The sequence below is a fragment of the Leopardus geoffroyi genome, chromosome D2 (assembly GCF_018350155.1).
Source record: "Leopardus geoffroyi isolate Oge1 chromosome D2, O.geoffroyi_Oge1_pat1.0, whole genome shotgun sequence".
Taxonomy (NCBI): Eukaryota; Metazoa; Chordata; class Mammalia; order Carnivora; family Felidae; genus Leopardus; species Leopardus geoffroyi.
Genome location: NC_059334.1, coordinates 65,153,608 through 65,178,269, shown reverse-complemented (window position 1 = coordinate 65,178,269; position 24,662 = coordinate 65,153,608). Strand labels below are relative to the sequence as shown.

The following is a 24,662-nucleotide window of genomic DNA, read 5'->3' as shown; positions in this document are numbered from 1 at the left end:
ATAGGTTATGCATTGTGCTTTGATATAAACAGGAGCACCTAGGTGGCTTAGTTGGTTAAGTATCTGACTCTTGGTTTCAGCTCAGGTCATGATCTCACTGTTCTTGAGTTCAAGCCCACATCAAGCTTGGGATTCTCTCTCTCTTACTCTCTCTCTCTGCCCCTCCCCTGCTCATGCACACACACACACTCTCTCTCTCAAAGTAAATAAGTAAACTTTAAAAAAAAGAATAAACAACAAAATAAGGGCAAAGTCAAGGGGGATAGTGTAGCCTGACAGGCTCTGCAGTGTGACTTGAAGGGGAAAAGATGAAGCAATTAGGATTGCTTTGTCAGGATTGATCAAAATCATTGGTATTTTAATTCCTGTAGGAAAAACAACTGTGAATTAATGAGTTTGAAACTCCAGCTCAGGGTGGTGCTGAGGCTTCTGGTCCAAGAACCACTTAGAGAACCGTTCTTGTAACCTAATACTCCTTTCTGGTATCTCCTTAATAAGTGCCTTTCAACCATACCTAATCGCCTAGATACTAAGGTTTTCCCAAATTTTTCAGTTGGCTCTAGAAAGATGCAGACCAATTTAGGCCAATTGGAGTTGCTTGCATTTCACAGAACTGGGACCAGTGCCTGAGGCTATGACATATTAGCTCACAGCAAATAAATTTATATATATATATATATATATATATATATATATATAGAGAGAGAGAGAGAGAGAGAGAGAGAGAGAGAGAGAGAGAGAGCCAGAATAAGATTCTGAGAGAGAGAGAGAGAGATAAGGGGGAAGAAGACTGTGACAGAATTGTCAAGAGGGTTTAGGCAAACAAAATTCTTTTGTTCATAGATAGCACATTCATTGCCATGAGTCCAACAGTTCATGCTGAATTCCTCTCAAGAACTTTGCCAGTTCATACATCACATGTAGAGGAGGTCACATTTCAGATTCCCAGTTAGAAGGTCGAACAGAAAGTGTTGGCTAAAGAGTTGGCTCACAAGGCTGGGAAGATAAAAGTTGACTTCAGGTCAAATCCCAGAGAGAAGAGAAACATAGAAAAGTAGCACAATTCTGTGCATTTTTGTCCCTCTCTGAGTTGTTTGGCAGCATCTACGTGATACAGAAAAAATAGAACACAGTCACAAAAAGGATGAGAAGTCAAGCATAGTTTTTAGAAGGATTACATTTTGAGGAAACAAAAATTAGAGTTCAGGGACTATCAGGGAAGGAAGCTCTGGTGAGCAATACAACACTGGGTTCTTGAGACTTCTAGAAAACTCCATCATATTTGTTTTTCATATAAAATATTGAACATTTAATTTAAAATATTACATATATATCCAGAAAGAGGACCATGAGGAGGAAAAAAAGCATCAGAAAAAAGAACAGTTGTCTGAGATATATTTAATATGTTCATGAATATGGGTTAAGATAGAAAATGTAACCCACCAGCAGCAATCAGGAGGCAGTCAACAAATGGAAGTTGTAGAAATAAAGATGTAATAACTGATATTAAGAAGTTAGATGGATTTACAGCCGACTGAACCCATATAGATAGAGGATCAGTTAACTGGAAGAAAGGACAATTGGAACTTTAGCATTTGGCATAAGAGAAGAAGGATAGAAAATAGAGAAAATAGGAAGGGAAGGGGCACCTGGGTGGCTCAGTTGGTTAAGCCTCCGACTCCTGGTTTTGGCTCAGCTTCTGATCTCATGGTTGGTGAGTTAAAGCCCCGCATTGGGCTTGCTCTTGGGCTTGCCCACAGTGCAGAGCCTGCTTGGGATACTCTCTCTCCCTTTCACATTCCCCTCCTCTGCTCACACAAGTACTCACTCTCTCTTTGTCTCTCTCTCTCTCTCTCAAAACAAGTAAACTTAGGGGCGCCTGGGTGGCTCAGTCAGTTGGGCATCTGAGTTTGGCTCAGGTCGTGATCTTGTGGCTTGTGAGTTTGAGCCCGGAGACAGGCTCTGTGCTAACAGCTCAGAGCCTGGAGCCTGCTTGAGATTCTGTGTCTTCCCCTCTCTCTGTCCCTCCCATGCTCATGCTCTGTCTCCCTCTGTCTCTCAATAATGAATAAACTTTAAAAAAAAATTCAAAATAAGTAAACTTAAAAAAAAAGAATAATAAGGGAAAATGATAAAAGACTACCATAAATGTAAGTGGAGACCCAGAGGAGAGAAGAAAGGTATAGAGTCAGAATCATTTTTGAAGAGATAATGTCTAATAATATTCTGAAACTGACAAAAGGTGTGAGCATATCAACATAGATGGGAGAGAATCCACAAACCCCAAGCAGGAGATATACAAAGAAAACAAAACTCATGTAGGTATCATATTCAAACTACTGAAATCTAAAAACACAGAGAAAATTTTTTAAAGCAGCCCAGGAGAAAATGGAATGACATTTTTGAAGTTCTGGAGGAAAAACAAATGTGAAGGTAAAATAAAGACATTTCTCAGACAGAAACCGAGATGAGTTGTATAACCTGATTTCTATAAAAAGAAATACTAAAGGTAATTCTTCAGGCATAAAGAAAATCATGCCAGATAAAAGTACAATAATGTAAAGAGTGAAGAGAAAGAAAGAAGGCATATTTGGGGGTAAATTGCAATTAATAATAATTTTGCAGGCCAATAACGATCAGCTATGGGTTTAAAGTGTATGTAGAATTTAAATACATGACAACAATAATTCAGTGTGTATTAAATGGCATTAACGTGTTTTTAGTTCCATGAAATGTCTGTAAAGAAGTAAAAGTACTAATTTATATTAGACACCAGCAAGTCCAGAATATGTGCTTTAATATCTAGAGAAACAGCTAAAAGAATAGTCAGAGACATTAAACTATCAAGTTATTGACAGAGGAACTGGAATAATATTAAATGCACCTCATTAATCCAAAAGAAAAGAAAGAGAGGAGAGGAAACATTCTTACAGTCAAGACAAATAGAACAGATACAGAAATAGTAGGTATAAACCCAAATATTATCATTAATTACATAAAATAAATAGTGATTTTTGTGGCTTACTTAAGAAGTCTGTGTCTAACCCAAGGTTGTGAAATCATGCCACAGTTTTTCTTTAGTTTCCACATTTAAGTCTATACCATCTTGAATAAAACCAAGGTAGAAACAGGTTTTTCTCTTTGCATATCCATTGATCCAGCACCACTGAAAGACAGTTCTTCTCATGCTGAATTGCCGTGAGCCTTTGTCATAAATCAATTAAATGTACCTCTGTGGATTTGTTTCTAGATACTGTGTTCCATTGGTTTTGATTTTCAAACCTGTGTTAATTGATCATTCAAACACATTTTAAGTACTCTAGATTTAGAGTAAGTCTTGATAGTTGGGCATATAAATCCTCTGAACCAATTAAAAATCATATGTATAATTATATATAATATACTTTATAAAAATTTAAGAAACAAAACATATGAACATAGTGGAAGGGAAGGAAAAATAAGATAAAAAAACAGACAGGGAGACAAACCATAACAGATTCTTAAACATAGGGAACAAACTAAGGGTTGCTGGAGGGGTTTTGGGTGGGAGGATGGGTTAAATGAGTGATGGGCATTAAGAAGAGCATTTGTTGGGATGAGCACTGGGTGTTATATGTAAGTGATGAATCACTAAATTGTACTCCTGACACCAATACTACACTATATGTTAACCAACTTGAATTTAAATTAACGAATGAATGAATAAAGGAATGAATGACATTAAAATATGCATACCTACAAACAAAACTAACACCTTATTTTCAATATATCTACCCAGAACACTACAACACATTTGGAAAAAATTTTTAAAAACATAAAATGTGTAGTGAAATATACCATGATTGTGAATTGAAACATGCAAGGTTATGAAAAGATGCCAATTTCCCCCTCATTGGTCTTATATTCAAGGCGATTTCACTGAAGTCCCAGCATATATTTGTGGGTGAAAATTGCATGATCACAAAACTTATATGAAGAAGCAAGGGCTCAAGAATAGCAAAGATAATCTTAAAGATGACTCACAGAACTGGATGGTTTACATTACAGATATCAAAATTTATTATAAAGCTATAGTAATTAAGAACGTGTCAAGATATATATATATATGTATACATATATACACACATATATGTACAAACACATATATACATATATGTGTGTGTATATGTGGTGTGTATATACATATATGTATATATGTATATATATGTGTGTGTGTGTATATATATCCTATATATATATGTATGTATATATATCCTATATATCCAAGCTGATCAAGAGAAGGAATAGTGAGTCAAGAAATACACGCATACATATATATGCGTGTGTGTGTGTGTGTGTGTGTGTGTGTGTGTGTGTGTGTATATATACATCATACTCTTTGTGACAAATGATACACTGTAGTAGAGTAGATAAATTATCTTTTCAATACACAGTGCAGTGCCATCAAAGTCCACGTGGGAATACGTGAATCTTGATTTCTCTTAACACAAAAATAATTCCAACTGGGTTGTCCATCTCATTTTGAAAGATAAAACTAAAGTGTTTAAAGAAAATGCAGAAGAGAATTGTTAAGCAGAGATTGTTTTAAAATAGGAAATGAAACGTACTAAATATACAGAATAATATGATTTGATTAGACTATATTAAAATTAGGAATTTCTTTTCTTGAAAATACACTATTTAGAAAATAAAAAGATAAGCCCTGGAGGGTAAGAAGTTATTTGCAATACGTAAGTTCAATAAAGGACTCCTGCCCAGAAAATTATAAATGAATTCTACAATCAATTCTACAAAAATTCTGGCAACTAACTAGAAAATGCACAAATGACTTAAATGGACTTCTCAAAGAGGGCAACCAAATAGGTGATAAGCATATGAAAAAATTCTCAACATCACTGCTCATCAGGAACACACCTGAAAACTAAAATAAGATATTACTATCTACCTATCAGAAGATTAACATTTTCAAACACTAATAATACCAAGTATTATTGTTGGAGTAACTGGTCATTCATACAATAGTGCTTGGAGCATGAATTGTTACAGTTTTAGAGATCTGTTTGACATTAACTACTAATCACTGTACTATTCTGTGAATATATGTGCAGACTATAACCCAGGATTTCTACTCCTAAGTGTACACTCATCAGAATGCATACAAATATGCACCAGAATATGTGGAAAATAATATACATGGTGGACTTACTCATAAGAGGTCAAACTGGAAACAAACATGTATCAACACTGTCATCAAGAAATAAGTTACATTATACTTATAAAATGGAATGCAGTACAACAATGAAAAAGAACAAACTATTCCTCCCTACATAAACTTGGATGAATCTCATATCCACTACTACAGTAAAGAAATCAGACCGAGAAAAAAAATACATATATATACATATATATATGTATGTATGTATCATGTGATTCTGTTTAATTAAGCTGCAAAAGTAGGCAAAGCTAATTTATGGTAACAGAAGTGACAGTGACAGTTACCCTTGGAAAGGAGGTGGTCGGGGGGGTGGGATTTGGGGGTACTGGAAATTTTCAATTTTTTTCATTGATTAATGGATGCATTCATTTTGTAAAAAAAAAAAATCAAGTTCTATATTTGATTTACCTATTTTTTCTTTATGTCTTTTAATGCTTGACAAACAGCTTACTTAAAAATCATTTGAGAAATTCAAATAGCATATATCTGTACATTTTGTATTTAGGTCTTTAGGGAAAAAAAAAAAAGAAAACAGAAAGAAAACTTTGGGGACATTTAGGAAAGGATGTACTTCCTGGGTCAATCCTATATTCTATACTTCCCTGTATAGTGAGCATGAAGTCATCTTTCCCAGAGATATAAGGAACCTGGTTATGATGACTTAGAAGGACATGATCTTTTGAAGCAGCAGATGTTTGTGTGGAAGCAGGCTTCAGAATTCAGAGTTTTGTTCCATTTCTAAGAGCACAATAGCGCAAGGTCTGAAACAAGAACTCACGCCTGGTCGACTCTGGCCTTTGTACACCCTCCAGGGACAGAGGCCAGGCTCTCATCCATTCACCTTTGCTTTCTATGTAACAAAGATCATCAGGAATCTCAGACTTGGCTGAGTGATGTGAGAACAGATTGGGGAATCTGGTTCTAAGATGTGTAAATTCATGCCTTCTGGGCGCACGAAGGGGAAAAAAAATAACAAGTTAGTTCATTCCACTTGAGTGGGCAAAGCTACAGCAGCGAGAAAGAAATCTGCTATCTTCAGCTGTCAGACCTGGCCCCTTGATGCTCTTGTCTCCGAGTGCAAAGTACAAGCCAAAAAGACTGTCCCCACATCAAGAGGCCCTGGGGAACTCAAATGCAGCTGTGGGATTCTGTGCTGATGTTCACAAACTGTCCTTACAGAAACACCCGGTTTCTCTATTAATCTCTGGGTTATATACATAGGCTTGGGTGATGCACATGATCAGGCATACAAAGTAAAGGAAAGTAGAGTGTCTCTGAGGAGCTGGGGAGCATTGATAAATGTAACACAGTGACAACAATTTGGATATCCAGCCTTTAATGAACACTGAGTGTAGTCCAGTTTGTGAATATTTTCTTGTATTATTTCATTGAGATCTCACAGCAACCCTAGGGGAGTAGGTGTTACCCTCCTCATTGCATTTTATAGATAGCACAGTTAAAGCACAGAAAGGCAAAGTAACTTACCTGAGATCCCACAGCTACTTACACATAGAGTCAGGAGTCAGATCCAGGCTGTATGGTATCTGACCTTTTTATTACTTCTGTCTGGTGGAAAGAGCCAAGTTCTGGGAATGGACCTCATGTAGTTCCTAATGTTCCCTAGAAATACTTCCCTGGAGACACATGGTAACAAAGACCAAGAAGTAGAAAAAATAGGCAAAATAGCCTATAGCTATTAGCTATAGCAATAGCTATTAGCTATAGCTATTAGCTATTAGCAAAATAGGCCAATAGCCAGTCTGGCTTATGGCTGCTGCTATATTCTTACACACTGGTCATATATAAAGCCAAATTTTCCTCCTGGATTTTGAGAGAATATTATGGCTTGCGATCAATTTGTTGAAGACCATTTTAGCAACAAGAGATCCCAAATCCTTTCTAGGTTTCCTTCTCTTTGTAAAATTCTATCTGTATTGAATGGCTTCTATGTATCTGGTATTGTTTTATCCATTCTAAAGAATATTGGAAATACAGGACATGAATGCAGGACTCAGAGAGTTTGTCCTCCGTGTATGCCCAACTTCTCCAGAGTCTTGGGTATGAATTAGATTAGAAGAATTATGTAATCAAATCCAAAACAGAAACAAACAAAACCCCTGACATATGCCACTGGCAACACACGCGGTCTGTATTATCCCCCTCAAAGTCTCTGAATCCGCTTCTCATTTGAATTTGACACTCCTAAATTCGCTTTAAATACAGTATCAGGCTCTTGCCACCATACCTAGTGCCAATTTTTCACAACAGTAGGGACATTACTGCCAAGCTTCTGATGCTTCTAAAGTAACAAGTCCTCAAGGTACCAAAGGGGCCAAGAAGTCCCCACTACATTCCGATAATTACACTGCAGTGTGATTAATGCAGAGATAGGCATGAGACTCTCCAGTTTGGTATGATATTTTGTCATTTGGACACCACGGATTAGGCCTATGTGTCTCCTGGCTTACTCATAATTCAGTTTTCTCCCATAGGCTTGTCTTCTGTCTATTGGACTGGATAGGGCTAGGGACTGATATCATGCCCCATTCTTTGCCCCCAGTTATTTACATACAAGCCCCTCCATGTAGGCTCCACCTCCTGTACATATCAAGTGAAGTTTGAATGGCCTGAGGAATCAGCTGTGCCACCAAATAGTTATCGTGTGTATTTATTGGTTCTCCAACACATATTTTACTAAGTTCCAAGTTTACAGCATGTACTTTTCATTTATGAGTAGACCTATTTCATTTTGTAGAGATCTGTGTTTTTGGTGAACAAGGGTCTCTGCCGTATCAAGTTTCAAATAACAATCTAACCACATGAAATATAAAATAGTAAACATTTTATATTCATTGAAAACAAACATACAATTTAGTTTACTGCATTATAGTGTAATAATATTCTTGGCAGCCCCCACAACACAGTAAATGCCGTTAAGGTGTGAATCATGCCATGCTTGGTTGTAGGCCCAACATCTCTTCTCACTGCGCCTAACACATGGATAGAACTCAGTCAGCGTGTGTGGATTTGGATAGGCTTCCCCAAGGAGTATAGAGATGAAGCCCAAACTTAAAAGGAAAAGACTCTTAAATTTTCCATCACATCCAAAACATGTTTAACTCTTCATCTGAAATCTAAATCCCGTCCTTTGTTCTGTACTAATGCTTGTCCTAATTCTAACATAAGAATATCAATGAAAACCTTGCTAACATCAGAGCGAAGAAGAGAACGTCTTAGTGATGGAAGATTCTCAAAGGCTAGGTACACTGATGCTGGCTTGTATGTGTCGGAGTAAAAATTGTGCAGACTTGACATGTGCAAGAAATGGAAAGTGTCCTTCAAATAGCATGTGAGGCCACCCTCCACATCTAGGTGACAGAAAGGGCTGTGTAACATAGCTGGTTCAAACTCCCAAAGCTTGGCTCCCCCACCTGTTACTCAGAGAACCACATAAGTCTGTTAAAGTTGAGGAAAAGCCCCTATTGTCAGAAACTCCATCACTGCCATTTTCATGTTCTCTCCCAAAGTACTCTAATGAAGGATCCTTCACCAGAAGCAACAAGGCAAAGGAGACAATATTTCTTCCACTGCAGACTCCCTCATTGTGGCTAATACAAGAACACACAGGGGCGCCTGGGTGGCTCAGTCGTGTGAGCATCCAACTTCAGCTCAGGTCATGATCTCGCGGTCTGTGAGTTCGAGACCCGCGTCAGGCTCCTTGCTGACAGCTCGGAGCCTGGAGCCTGCTTCGGATTCTGTGTCTCCCACTCCCTCTGCCTCTCGCCTGCTCATGCTCTGTCTCTCTCACTCTCAAAAATGAATAAGTATTAAAAACAAATTTTAAAGAACACATATACATATACACTCTGCATTTATGCATCACTGTTTCCTTGGGGACAAAGAATAGTTAATCCAGAGACCAACCAAAAGGGGAGAGAAACAGTCCATAAAGTTATATCTGACTAGCCAAACGTTTTCCAACCACACCTGAATTTAAGGGAGCCTATCAAAGGTGTTTTGCCCTGAGATCCAGGTATCCAATGACAGGTGGCATCCCTCTGTCTGGAGACTTGTTTAAGATGGATGTTCTCTGGACCACTAATGAGCACCTAATGAGCCTATAGACTTCTCAGTGCGATAGCTCGGCTTCCTGGAGAAATCCAATGCAAGAACCTGAAGGCATAGGATGGATGGCAGAGAGCCTAATCAGTCTTAAGAACTCAACAAAACCCATTTGGAAGGCATTCATTGGAGAAGACTATAGGCAGAAATGGTGTCTGTCTGTTACAGAAGATAATTAAATCTGTTTTAAACAGCTGTAAGAATAAGGAGATGCAATTCGCTGCATAATTTAAGACTTTTAAATTAAATCTGAGGCAAGGGACTAAAATTAAAACTTTGATCTGTATCTCATTGTCTTAATACTTCAATTTACATACAAAGACTGGAACTTAATAAGGAAAATTCATGATTATAACTTCTTCGGTGAGATTTAACTTCAAAACATGAAGGCTGTTCCTCATTAAATGGATTTCAATGATCTGTAATTTCACATACATTGAAAGACTTATGGCAGCGTAAAAGTAACCACAGTGTAATAACACTTCATAAATATTGCAGGATGCTCCCAGCCGTCCGATGATAGAGAACATGACTCTTGATAAAATTTTCTGTGAGAACCTCATTTGTTGAAGTCGTAAAGGAATTTGACCTACTTTTTCATCTGGGGGAAAATTGGGGCCTTTAGAAGTGGCACAAAGAGTTAGTAGGCAGTGTTCAGTCTAGACAGGTATCAGTGTCTAAGCCAGCCCAGGGCGGACTCAGAAGCCTCGGCTGTTTTCTCCTTTCACACAAAGGAACAGGAGCTGATTTCAATGAGCCGTGGGGACTTAAGAGGCTTTCTCATGTATTATCCCATACTCTATTCAGCTTTATTCTCTTTGACTCTAGCAAGGTAACCGAGCCACTTGATTTCTTCTCCCTTGCTGCTTCAAGTTAAAAAAGAAAGAGGGAAATGAGGCGGGCAATATAGGTTGTCTCTAGCCAGAGGCCTAGCATCTGAAGTTCAGGTTGGCTTGGTTACCAGCTCTTTTTTTTTTTTAATGTTTGTTTATTTTTGAGTGAGAGAGAGAGAGAGAGAGAGAGAGAGACAGAGCGTGATTGGGGGAGGGGCAGAGACACACACACACACACACACACACACACACACACACACACACACAGTCTGAAGCAGGCTCCAGGCTCTGGGCCATCAGCACAGAGCCCAACATGGGGTTCAAACCCGCAAACCATGACCTGAGCCGAAGTTGGATGCTTAACCGACTGAGCCACCCAGGTGCCCCTTTTAGCAGCTCTTTCTAAGGCTCCACTTTTCCTTCCCTCAATACTGGTCCACATACATTGGGGTGTTGCTATTCTTTAGGGTTTCAGGGAATCAGTGTTTGCAAAGCACTTTGCCTTGACAAGCAAAGAGCGACACCTGGCTCATTACCGAGAGTTTCAGTCTCTCAGCCTGTCTGCTTTAGGCCCTACAACACCAGTGCCCCATTTCATTCACATGGCTGGCCACTACCCCTGAAGGAGAACTTCACCCAACCATGCAAGGTTTGCCCAAGTGTGCAGCTTCCTCAGGTTTCTGGCTTTGCACTTTGTCATTTATTATTCCATGACTTTGTCTTAACAGCTCCTTCCTTAGTGTAATCCACCATTTTTTTTTTAATTTTAATTTTTTCTATTAGTTTTCTTTATTTATAAGAGGCACGGAGAGACAGAGCACGTGTGGGGGAGGGACAGAGAGGGAGGGAGACAGAATCGGAAGTAGGCCCCAGGCTCCGAGCTCTCAGCACAGAGCCCGATGTGCGGCCCGAACCCACAAACTGTGAGATCATGACCTGAGCCGAAATCGGACGCTCAACCAGCTGAGCCACCCAGGCGCCCCTAGTGTGATCCACCATTTGTGTGCGTGGACAGTCTCCACCTTGTGACCAGGAGCACTTGAATGAACTATGCATCTTCACCTAAGAGCTGAGATCATTTTAGCAGCCTGAAGGGGTGTTGGAATATGAGTGGATCTTCACTAATGCCCATAACAAGAATAATACAATTATTATTTGTATTATAGGGTAGGCAGGTCACCTACCCTAACTTTGATGATGTGGCTCATGGTCATTCTGCCTATTTTTATAAGTAAAGAAATTGAGGTTCAAACGTAAATTGCATTTCAAAGGGCATGTAACCAGAGTCTTCCAACTCCCAAGTTACCAGCTGACTCTGTAGGGCACTTCTTCTTCATACAGTACTCCGTAGACCTCTATAAAGTCACTTAGATCTCTCAAGAACCTAATAATTTGGAAAAGTGAGGAAGTAAGCATCTGGGGCAAGAAATCATATATCCATTTCAGAGATAAGATCTTATGATTTTGGTTAAGTCTAGCAAGTGATGCTAGATAAAAAAGTTTTGAACGCTATTTAGAAATTTTGAAAGCATAACATAAAACAGCATAATGATTCCAGGATTGTGTGTGTGTGTGTGTGTGTGTGTGTGTGTGTACGCGTTTGCACATGTTCAAGTGCTTCTCATTGGTTACTATAACATTCACCAATCTAACAATGTCATCTCTGGGTGATACAATTATGAGCAATTTGAATTTTCTTTTTCCTCATTTGATGTGTTTCCTACATTTTCTTTATGAATTTTCCATGACTTTCTCTCTTTTTTCTTCTTTCTTCTAATTAAGCTAACATATTTCTATAAAGTATTTTCTAAGTTTTTTTCATTTTGAGAGAGAGAGAGAGAGAGAGAGAGAGAGAACACACATGCAAGGGAGGGGCAGAGAGAGGACAGAGAGAATCCCAAGCAGGCTCCCCAGTGTTAGCACAGAGCCTGATATGGAGAACGATCTCATGAACTATGAGATCATGACCTGAGCTGAAATCAAGAGTCGGATGCTTAAAAGATTGAGCCACCCAGGCGCCCCAAACCTAACATATTTCTATTATATATTTTACTACATAAAAATATGTAGGAAAAATTCATTGCATAAGTTTATTCCTAAACGAATCTCCCTACTCCTTTTTTTAAGCACCATTTTGCTCTTATTCCACACCTGAATGCTTTAGACTGATTTTTTAAAATTATTTAAAAATATTTACATGATTTTTGTCATTTGGTGGCACCCTAGTTTTCCTACCAAAGCTTGCTGTGGTGATTCCTAAAGCCACCATGTATGGTAATAATGTACTGATGTCCTATATTACCTAAAAAGTGTTTTTAAAACATAACAGGTCACAAGTATGAGCTCTATCTACCACAGTGTCTAGATGCCATAAGCAGACCTTGGCTTATAGTTATTGATCTGCTTACACAAGCCAAATGTCCCTCCTGCCTTAGGGTATTCTGTTCCATTCTAAGCCAGACACCAAGTACAGAAGACATAAAAAGAGAATGTGGAAATTTGCTGTTCGTTTCAAACACATGGTGCTATGGCTCATTTGGAAATGAAGGATTAAACCATTTTGTAATGTTCCAGTTGGAAATTCTTGGTCTGAGCATTAGATCCAGAAGTGTTTGGATACTTAGATAGGCAAATCCCAAGGATTAGAGTCCTCAGTGAAGGGTCCAACCATCTGTATTTCATCCTAGGGAAAGTGAAATATGTATCCAGTCAAATGATTTGGTGGATCCATAGTCTGGTCTTCTGGCATCACTGACCTTGTTGGACCTGAGTTCTCCGGTGAAATGTAAAACCCCATATGCACTGCCCTCCTCCCTTGTGTGAATATTCTCCCTCCAGGTCAGAGTGTACAAGTTTACTGCTGCTACCTTTTCTTGCAAGAGGTGTGGGGGTCTGCATATTTGGGGAGGCACCTGTGCCAGAGAAAACCATCTCTGAGTAGACAAGGGGAGGAGCTGACTCTATAATTATGCAATCATGCCACTATGTAAGTATCTTGAGATTGTGTCCAGAGCTCAGTTTTTAAGCTGAAGAGAAACCCAGAGAGCATGAATTGAACCACATATTTAGGAAACACTTTCCCAGCAGATCTAGTGAGGCAGTCTCAGCTTTCAGCAATGCTAGCATCTCTTGAAAAGGATACCAGAGAGAACCAAGACTTGCTTAGGAACAGAAGATAGGGCATTTGCAACTGTCTTTTCTTATAGACTAGTGTTATCCTGTGCTGGAAGGACTCAGTTTACCATTATAAAAGGGCAGGCTCAACACAGTCATGTCAGTTGAATCTTGTTTAGAGTTCTTCTCACTCTGTTGAGCACTCACATCAGCAGGGTGTTCACAAAGAAGTTTTGCAGCTTCCATGGTATTTTACAGAACCTGGCATATCATACTGAGCTCCTCTTACATTGCTATTTAATGAAGAATTTGATCCATGTTGGCATTCCGTTAGAGGGTTTTAGCTACTGGAACTTACAAAAGCTTTCTGGTTTCACATATGAGTGAATCCTTTCTTCAAGAGCACCCACTGGGAATGAGCACAATAAAATGGTTTCAGTTGTGAACCAGTAGTAGGAGTGCTGAACTTGGAGTTAAGAAGAGAGTTTGGTTCAAACTAGTCTTGGGACTCAAGGCAAATCTTAACAGTCTTTTGGGGTTGAAGATTAAATGAGATACTATACAGAGAACAGTTATTATTTCTGCCACAGTGAACTTTCAAGAAGTGCTGTCTTTTCTCTTAGCGACTACCAGGAGATGTTCTAGAATAGTCTTACTTGCATATTTTATATAAGAAGTCACCTGCCAGAGCTCACTCTTACTGAATAAGCGCAAGGTGGATAGCACTGCTCCCATGAACTTATTTCCACCAGCTGAGGAAACCTCCTGTTTGATAGCCAGGGCTCAGTGTACCATAGTGATCTCTTTTCCTGTTTCTTGTTGAGATTCTGTTAACCTGAGTCTGACTAAACCTACCGGGAGTAGGCCCTGCAACGCACAGGTGGGTTACTTTTACTTTGTGCTCCCCACTCTGCTAAATATTTTTAGTCTTAGAAAGGGCTGAAATATCTTCTTTTTGTTTCTGTCATTCAATGCTGTCTGATGATTTTTTTATTGTACTTTGTCGTCCAAAGAGCATTAGAACAGAAATCTAAGACCAAAGTTGGCTGTACTCCCTCATCAATCTATGATCAATCTGTGTCCCCTTCTGGTTGTTTCTCATATACCTAGTCAATATTTAAACATTTACATTAATGGTAGAAATAGAATGGTGTGTTTTGTGGTATTTCTTGTGTCGTACCATACTCCACCCCCCGCCTTTGAAATTTGGTGAAGTCTTTACTTTCTCTTCTTTACTCCCTCCCTCTTTTAATCCTAAGTGCTGGTCTCTGTCTGCACCTCACATCTCTTTGCCTCCCATGGAGTCAGTGTTAACAGATTGCACTGTATTTACCATCACCTTTATGCTCGTAAGAACACACACATATAGTACGTATACTGTTATCTGTTGTGTTTCTGTTTATGACAACAATGGGTTATACTCAAGTCAATTCTCCGCATCGTACTTTTTGCCACATGAACTTTAAGCTCCCTTTCAAAACTGAATTTTCGTGAAGGCTGAGGCAAGCTGGAGCTTTGCAGGGGCCAGACTCTGACATATGAGCCCAGTTTCTATCTGCAGTGAGTCTATAATGCCTTCAGGAGTGTCTTGGAATCTCATCTTGGGACGAGGCTGTCAGTGTTGAGTTACTATAGCATTTGTTTTCCCATTTTCCTCTCAAGCCATGTTGCAGGAACTGATAGGTTCATACACCTTCCATTCCTCAGGTTAATCTCGGCTCCTTAGTGGCCATTTGATATATTTGTTTTTCTATTACAGAAGTCAGTGATGCCCTTGTAGAATCCCCATATGGATTTCATGTGGCTTTTGTGCTTTTCTTGGGCACATCTTTTGAGCTAATAGTTCTATATCTATATCAGGGCACATGACGAAAGGGCAGCAGGTCTAAAAAACGTTATCTGGTAGCCTAGATATTTGCCAGCCTAGGTTCCATTTCAGGAATGATGATTTGTGGTTTATTGAATTGAAGTAACTCTCAATTATACACACATTTTCCTGACTGCTGAATTATGAGTACCTCTTGTTCCCCATATTATCTATTCTCTTTATGGCTTCAATGTGACACTGCTTCACCAGAAGGAAGACATAAGAATGTAGTATGGTGTTCACGTCAATCCATATTTCCCCTTCTAAACAAAGCTGTTGTCAGGGTGAGGGGGGGTGGGGAGCCAAAGCCAGGGATGGAGTCTAACAGGAAAAGAAAGTGATGCCTTGCCTTTGTTATCATCTTTCTCTCTCGCTGGAAACTATTACAAGTAACTTTCAATTAAGGAAGTTCACCAAGGACTGAACTGCGTGGATAAAGTTCAACCACAGATAATCTTAAACCCTTAAGTCTCACTGGCTGTGGGATTTCAGGCATCTTATTTAACCCGTCTGTGCCCCAGTCCTCCTGGTGTAGCAGAACAAAAGAACATCTTCCCTTGCTATCTGCCTGGACTCCTGACAGCCAACCGAGATAATATATAAGGAAGCACTCCAGTGAACAAACAAATGGACAATAGTCCAAATTTGTTGAATTAAAAGAATGATCTGCAGGCCCTGCATCAGGCACTGAGGGCACAGCCAGCAAGGACACATCTCAGCACCGAGGAGTTCATACCAACTACTTATGGATTAGCCAGCAACTCGTTTTCTTCCAGAAGTTAACTAATCTTGGCCACAGATAGTGTGGAATTTTTGCACGTAATTGTGCACCAGACACTGAACAACAAGTGCGGTTCTTTCATTCCTGGCCTTGTTGGTGCACCTTTCACACTTAGACCTCAAAGACATCCTGGGAAGGCTTCGCCACCCTGCCAAGATGGAAGGAGAATAGCATCAGCTGGTGCCGTGCTGTATTCATCTGCAGATGGATTAAATGACAAGAAAACCTACTATTCAACCATCCGATCCCACGGGCCTCAAATTTCAGCACAGTCCAACATCCTCTTTGGACCTTCTCAGACCCCAGCAGCACTGAGCATCTTCCCCAGAGGCCCCGAGCCAAGAGGGGAGGGGTCTTGAGTGGTAACTGGGCATCAGCATTTTTTCTTTTAATTTCTACAAGAGATGCTGATAGCAAAATCTGAGATTCACTGCTTTCAAAACCAATAAATGATGGGAGTTAATTTTGACAGGAAGGTACAGGTAATTTCCTGTTGCAACTCATACCTCAATCTCCCATCATCTACCCTGAGCTACCCCCTAATTAGCTTCCCAGAATACCTGGGCCTCCTTCCAATTCACCCTCCATGTTGTAACCAGAGTGATCTTTTTGAATTAAAACCATCATCATGCCGTCTTCCACTAAACCTCACTTTAATGGCTTCCCATTGCTCTTAGGAACAAAATAAAAATCAGAAACTAGGCCCCAAGTTCCCAAATGTAATTTTTCTCCCCTTCAGTCTGATTTAATAATGTGTCCCTCCTGTGTCTTTAACTTCCTTTGATTATACCACCCCCCTTCTGCTGCAGGGCATTTGCACATCTGGTTCCCTCTGTCACCCTTGCCTGGACTCCTCACCTCCATGTCAGTCACTGGTGTCCTTTGTTTAGATAAGTTATTTCTTCCCTTCAGGTCATCACAGCTCAGATATAACTTTATCTGGGAAGCTTTCCTGGAAATTTTCAATCAGATCCAATTTTTAGCTCTCCACCTCTCCCGACTGTACAACTTGCAACACGATGTCATTCCCTGTAATAACTTTTTACTTATGTTTGATTATTTAATCTGTCTCACTGAAACCATAGACCACATCTGTTCTGCTTGGTTTGTTGTAATTTACTTACCATCATTTTCCCATTTCATGCCTGACACAAGATAGACATTCAGTAAGCAACCATTCAGTTGGTTGGTTGGTTGGTTGGTTAGTTGGTTTGTTAGTTGGTTGGTTGGTTGGTTCATTGGTTGGTTGAATGAATAACCAGAAAGCCAGTCAAAGTAGGGGAGTATGCCTAATCAAATGGTGATGGAGGACTTAGGCTCTCTTGCCCTTGCCCTGCTTCTCATTCTCTGAAACGACTTGGCAGCTCTGTCTCAGATGGTAATTTCAGCCCAAGGAAGTCAGAGGCTGATGACTGATGAGCCCCAAAGAGAAGCAGGTGCAGCTGTGTTAGGCTTGGGACGCACCTGAGAGCCTCTGAGGGCAAAAGTGTGGCATCTGGTTTGATCCGCTTGAGTGGGCAAAGCTGCAACAGCAGGAATAAAATCTGCTGCCTTGGCCCCTCAGAGTTCTTGGTCCCCGGTGGAGAGTACCAAGCCTGCACTCGTGTCAGAGGGAGGGAGGGAGAGAGAGAGAGAGAAAGATCTTCCTAATACCTGACCTAATACCCTAAAAGCCTGATTCCCCTGTGAAGTCAGCCCTGCTGATACATTAGACCCAACACCGTGGCTCTCTTCTTTCCTCTATTAAATGCATGGGGAGCATTGTCGTGACTGGATAATTAAGAATGCTGTCAGGCCAGAAGGCTAACATGACAGACAGTGGTCATCCAGACAGAACTTGGGAAGAGTTTTAAGTGCTGAAAGAGGTTTAAATCCAGGCCCACAAAAGCAGAGCGGTGAATACCAGACAGGAAGGGCAAGGCAGGTGGACTCCAGCAGGGGCAGCCAAGGTTATACTTTTCCCAGTTGCGTGGGGGCTAAGGTAGAATCAGCTGAGCTGTGAATCTCCCCTCTGTGTTCTTGCAAATGGTGTCTGTTACCTGATGTCCATTCTGGCTTCACAAAGAACCCTTCAGCTCACTTTCTTTTTTTTTTTTTTTAACATTTTTTAAATGTTTATTTGAGAGAGAGAGAGAGAGAGAGAGAGAAAGAGCTTGTGAGTGGGGGAGGGGCAGGGAGGGAGGGAGAGAGAGAAAAACCTAAGCAGACTCCATGGTCCCACATGGGGGGCCGATCTCCTGATCGCAAGATCATGACCTAAGCTGATATCAAGAGTTGGACACTTGGGGCGCCTGACTGGCTCAGTGGGTTAAGTGTCCGACTTCAGCTCAGGTCATGATCTCGCAGCTCTGGAGTTCAGGCCCCATATTGGGCAATGTGCTGACAGCTCAGAGCCTGAAGCCTGCTTCAGATTCTGTGTCTCCCTCTCTCTCTGGCCCTCCCCTGCTCACACTCTGTCTCACTCTCTCTCTCAAAAATAAATAAACATTAAAAAAAAAAAAGTCTGATGCTTAATTGACTGGCCACCCAAGTGCTCCTAAACTTCTCTTTCTTTCTCAGTCTCTGTCTCAAACTCTCTCCCTCCCTCCCTCCCTGGCTCCCTCCTTCCCTCCCTCCGTCTCACTCCTTCCCCTCTCTCTCCCCCTCCCTCACTGTCCCTCTCAGTCTCTCCTTTTCTCCCTCCCTGCCCCTCCCTCCTACTCAAGTGCCTGCGCACTAGTTTGCTTGAGCTCTCCTGCTAGCTCCCTCTCGCCCTCTCAGAAATTATATTGCCTGTCTTGTTCCTCGGTTAACCCAGTTAAGCCTAGCTATTCCTGATAATTCCCGGGACACTTGTCCCAAATGATGTGAGATCTTAAGGTGGTTTCTTCTTCTGTGCCCATACCTATGGTTGTCTGGCAGCAACTCTGTTGAAAATCCAGAAAACATGAGAGAAATGAGCAGAAACAGCATGAGAAATTGATCAGTCTGATTTGTGCAAATGAAGGACAAGTCAGCAAGAATGGTTGACATTCATATTTATTAGTGAAGGGAATTCAGGTAACTGCACCATGTCTGGACTTGTGGCTAATCTGTCTTGTAGTTCTGAATGGAGTTTCTTTCTCCCACCCTAGGGGAGAGTTCTTGCCCATGCCCTACTGAGAGTTAGCTAGTGTGCCCCCCACACAGTGCTTGGCTGGGCATAGAACAGAACAGTAGGTCATGGAGATTCATAGGATTTGAACGGCTTTTCCTTTCCTTGTGAATTAGCCTTTTAAATGTCAGCATTTTATTTTTTTTTTATTTTTTTTAACGTTTATTTATTTTTGAGACAGAGAGACACAGCATGAATGGGGGAGGGGCAGAGAGAGAAGGAGACACAGAATTGGAAGCAGGCTCCAGGCTCTGAGCCATCAGCCCAGAGCCCAACGCGGGGCTCGAACTCGCGGACCGCGAGATCGTGACCTGAGCTGAAGTCGGACGCCCAACCGACTGAGCCACCCAGGTGCCCTTAAATGTCAGCATTTTAAACTTGGCCTTTTCAAAAAAAATATGATACCAGATGAGCCTTACTTAATCGAAAATATTTTTTTATTTAAAAGATGTTTGTTTGTTTATTTGTTTGTTTGTTTGTTTGTTTGTTTTTAGGTTTTTTTCTCCCAGTTAAAATGGGAAAAGCTAAGAAAACAAACAGAAAACTTGAAACTTGATAAAGGATGGGCTGCATGGGAAGGAAGCTGTTTTTTGTGGTTAAGGTCTAAGCAACTTTGTTCCTAAATAATCTCTGCTGTTATTCCAAAAGGCAATTTTCTTATAGGTCCCGGATTTCATAAAGCAGACCTGATCCTCCCTCTCCTGGCCTACCGGGTGGGAATATTAGAATGGTAGGATTCCAATCCAGCTGTAAAAAGGGTTATGGCAGATCCTTCACAACTGCGTTGTTTTGAAAGTAATTTATTTTGAAGTGGAGTTTTACAGATGACTGATTAACTCACATGTCTTAGAACAACCTTTCAAGTTAAGAAAGTAAGGTATTCTTATGCCCATTTCATAGATGAGGTAATGGACACCCAAGGAGGTTGAATGCATAAAGTCATGCAGCCTGTTACTGGCACACTGGGATCCAAGCACAGGGAGCCATCAGTGCTCTACCCGCCTGTAATGAATGAGATGCAAATCCAGGGAGATGGGCTCAAATCCAGGTCTGCTGCTAATTAGCCATGTTAACCTTGAACAGATCATTAAAACGTTCAGCTTCCCCACCTGTAAAATGGACAAATAGTGGCCTGTTTTTTTCTCTCCCAACTAAGATTCTGTGAAGAATAAAATGTTATCGTTCTGATAGCACAAAATGCTGAAGTATGAAAGCATGAACCTTTATTATCTTAATAACAGGGCTGAGTCCAATGTCATATCAGGTGCGAGGCAAGATGTCTTTTATGCTTCTCCTTATATGGTTAGGGAACCAGAAATAAGGGGCCCAGGGGTTCCGAACACATGGGAGAGGTCTGTGACCATGTGGGGTAGGCTGAATTTTTAAAGCTGTGTGTGTATACCTTTTATTCACGTGGATGCTAAGAGCATAAACAAATCCCTCTGAGAAATTGAATATCAAATTAGAGCTGATTAACGAACACTGAATTTTCCAAACCTTGAAACTTTCGGTCATCAGTGCCCTTCAGATTTGGAGACCGTCCATCTTGGTAAGCTCCTGTCTGCTAAGGAATGTCACAGGGATTCTGTCAAACACAGACAGATGCTCCCAGCTGTAGGAGGGAGCCAGAGTCTGCCATTTTCCCGGAGCCAAGAACCAGGAGAAGCCCCTAGAGCGGAGGCAGCAAGCACCAACTCCCCTTTCCTGATGTTGGGCTGTTTTTCAGGGTGACGTCCAGAGGACACTCATCCAAGTGGACTTTGGTGATGGCGTGGCAGTGTCTTACGTCAACCTCAGCTCCATGGAAGATGGCATCAAACATGTCTATCACAACGTGGGCATTTTCCGAGTGACGGTGCAGGTGGACAACGGTCTGGGGTCGGACAGCGCCGTCCTGTACTTACATGTAACTTGTATGTTATTACTGTTGTTGGTTTCTGACATATTTTAAATGTTGTGTCCTTTTAACATATAACCCCAAATGTCGTATCTAGAAGCAGCTCACAAGTTATCTTTGAGTAGAAGGGGAGAGGAGAATAAGAGAGCCAAATGGGGAGAAAATAAAAGCAAGGGACAGAGTTTGAAGAATCCTAGAATTTGCGTTGCCTGAAATTGGTCTCATGGCACTTCCTGTGCCTCTTCCAGATGCTTCTGAGATCAAACACCTGTGTCTACGGCTGGGCCTAAGCAATTTGCTGAGCTATTTGACTGAATATGGATTTGTCTTTTTTTTTTTTTTTTTTTTAAGCGAGAAACATTTGAAAACAACTCCCATGTATGGCTCAGTCTACTGCATTGAGAATTAGCACTGGTGATGGAATTTCTCCCCATCTCATTATTCTTCTCTTCCCATGATACACCTCACTGTTGATAACTCTTTTAGACTCGTGCTCCTGTTTTGAAAGTGTATTTCCTGGGCTTTTATCCGTGACGATTCGGTGCTAGAGAGAAGTTGGTGTCAAGAGAGGGAAAGAGTGTAAACAGTGTTGTGGAAGCTGCATTACAAAGCAGTTCCAAGAGGTGTCGAAGCACTTGCCCCACGGAGGAATCTAAAGATGTGTTAAGTCTGACGACATCATGACTGCTGCTAAGCTGCGTGGAGTACAAACGTGCTCCATGAAGGCCCCTTGTGGCAGGGCTGTGGGCATCCCCAGACGGGCTTAGGACATCTTTAGATTGCTACAGAATGCTTTGCTTTAGAATGAAAGTAGCTACGTGAAGCCCCAGTGGCCTAATGGAGAAGGCACTGGCCTCCTAAAATGAAAGCTCCTTTTATGGACAGCCTGGTCCAAACTAATTCCAAATTCTAAGCGAAGAATATTAAGGCCAGGCAGTATCCCATGCCTCCCACCTGCCCCTGGCCCATGAAACTAAACTGAGTATAGAACATACCAACTCGAATCTTTTTTTCTAAAGCTTCTTTGGTCTAGTGGGAGGACAAGGGTATCCAGAGATTCCCCAAGTGATTGTTAATTACTGAGGATTTCAGCAGTACCAATAATTCTTGATCTTTCTCTCCTGTACACTCATGACAAAAGGGCTTTGAAGAAACGCATCCTCCCTCCTTTGGGTTGAAGCAAAGTTGTACAAGATTCCCAGTGTGCCCACTCCTCCTGCCTCTTTTCAGCTAAAGTTTATGAAGCAATTACTATGTGCCCACTTTTGTGCTAAGCAAGCTCTTTGCATGTATGATCTCACGTCTCAAAATGACCTGAGGAAGTAGGCACTATTAGAAACCCTACTTACAAAGAGCTGTGGGTGTCAGGGAATTTGAATAATGCATTTGTAGACCTACTATCTGGCAAAGCCAGGCTGCAGACTCAGGTCTGCCAGACTCTGGAGTGCCAGCTCTTGATCACTGAGGTCAGTCTTGTCAGTGATGCAGCTTGTCTCCACCAACCCTTATCCCCTCCACTCCTTCACAGATTGTCCCGAAGGAACATGAACTCCTTGCTGTACCACTACATAGGTTCAAGGTGCCTTCCATAGGCTCCCTGCCTGCTGACTCCATGACTGCCCCACCCCAGGCTGTCCTGTATGGACTTTCTGGAGTTGCCTCTTGCTAAGAGATAATCTTTCTTACTAAGGAATAATCAGAAAATCTCTCAGAAGTACCTCACCAACATTGGTTATTAGTAGCAAAACTAACTTGCCACACAAATGCTGGTACATTTGCTGAGAATGGCCACCTACCTAGCAACCTGTCGTTTTTCCATGGCTTATTCTGTAAGGGGGATTTTATCCTTACAGCCTTTCAGGCTGTCCTGAAGAATTACAGTGATTTTATTCCATATCTCGCCTGTGTATGAAACATCTACCACATGCTAACCATGTGTAAATACCGAGTTCAAGTTCAGCACTAGCTTTGTGTCGCAGTTTCTCAGGGTCTCCCATAGATCATCCACACCTTGGTCTCTTGGTCACCCTGTGGATTCTTCCTCACCCCTTAAACATGATCAGATCCTCTGAGAGCTGGCTCCCTAACCTGGTTTTCTCCCAACCTTACTCAACCCTGGGAAGGAAAACAGCACAGAGATTAAAGGTTGCTGAAGCCATGGCTTCTAGAAGAAATGTACTGCTTTGTTCAGTGGCTTTTTTTTTTTTTTCTCATTAGCCTAGTTGAGTGAGTGGCTCAGTACTTTGACTTTCACCTTAATGGCAGATGGTTAGTAATGGAAAATTTTGTGTTCTTCTTCTTTTTTTAATTTTTTTGTTTTTTACATTTATTTATTTTTGATAGAGAGAGACAGAGCACAAGTTGGGGCAGGGCAGAGAGAGAAGGAGACACAGAATCTGAAGCAGGCTCCAGGCTCTGAGCTGTCAGCACAGAGCCCCATGCGGGGCTCGAATTCACAAATCACAAGACCATGACCTGAGCTGAAGTCGGATGCTTAACTGACTGAGCCACCCAGGCGCCCCTGGAAAGTTTTGTGTTCTGATCGCAATTTTGTTAGGCTTATCTTGGGTTAAGTGGTTGGATAAGCATACTTCATGTAATGGAACCCTTTCTAAGCCTGGCCTTGGGGATAAGAATGAACTCTTTTTTACTAACTGCATCAAAACAGGATTTTTTTCTAAACTTTCTTTAACTCACATACATCTAAAACCCCCGTCCTAAGCAGTTTCGGCAGGTCTGACATATTTGCTCACGTCACCACTTCTCTCCTAAAGTTCATGTCACCGTGCAAGGCACATGCCCTCCTTTGCTTCTCCTGACACTTGTACCATGACAGGCAACATCGGCCCTTTCTTGCAGATGGAACAAACGAAGATGGGAGAAGTGCTTTGACACCATTGTATACTAAGACGAAGTCAGAACAAGACCGTAATTGACTAACATTTCCCCAAATCTCAAACCTGAAGGGTCTCTTGGCCATTTTGGGCCACAGTACCAGGGTATGGGGGCAGGGCTGGGGGTGGTCTTTGTAGAAAAAACGAAACCCAAACACTGGCCTGAGTTGGGAGTTGGCCCAAACTCCTGGCCAAGTCACTCCATTTCTCTGAGCCTAGATTTTCTGCTGTCATGTGAGGAACGCACATCTTGTTTCTCAAAGGTTCTTTCAAGCAAAATATGCTGTGACCTGTCAACTAGCAAAGCTTGATTTCCCATCATCACAAAGTAGCACGTGCGTTTCTAATTAAGTGGGTTCTGAGCAGCAACCTTAGGTCAGTTTGCCAAGCCTACCCTCCGCTTCTCTCACTAACACCCTCCCCTTTGCCCAGAATTCTCCCCCATTTCCTGTCTTGAAGAAAGATCCTCTCTACCCTCCAGGTCGGAAAGGTGATTTGAGTCCAAATCAGAGAGTTTTGGTTTTGTTCTTGTTTTAGTTTTTAATACGGGTTTGCAGAAGTCATCAGAAACAAGTGGAGAGGATGTGCCTGCTGTAAACTTCCCAGGAGTGGGTGAGCCATTCCCACTGGGAGGTTGGGTAATCTGTGGAAGCCTGACAGAAAGTTCTTGGGGATAGTATTTACTGTGCTCTGCTAGTCTGCAAACTAACGGGACACGTGGTGGTACAGCCAGTGTTGGCCTCAGCTGGTGGGAACGGGTAGAATTTAGAGGACACACACATTTCTGCTCAGAAAGCTGCCCCATC

General features: G+C 41.4%; 1 protein-coding gene across 6 annotated transcripts in view; it reads left to right on the top strand.

The window, feature by feature from the left end:
* Nucleotides 1–24,662, top strand: part of SORCS1 (sortilin related VPS10 domain containing receptor 1) — a 547,844-nt gene that overhangs the window by 433,458 nt on the left and 89,724 nt on the right. For all 6 annotated transcript variants that reach the window (XM_045438838.1, XM_045438836.1, XM_045438837.1 and 3 more), the window contains exon 19: nt 20,792–20,978. In XM_045438838.1, coding sequence (XP_045294794.1) covers nt 20,792–20,978 — 187 coding nt within the window. The remainder of the gene's footprint in view (nt 1–20,791; nt 20,979–24,662) is intronic.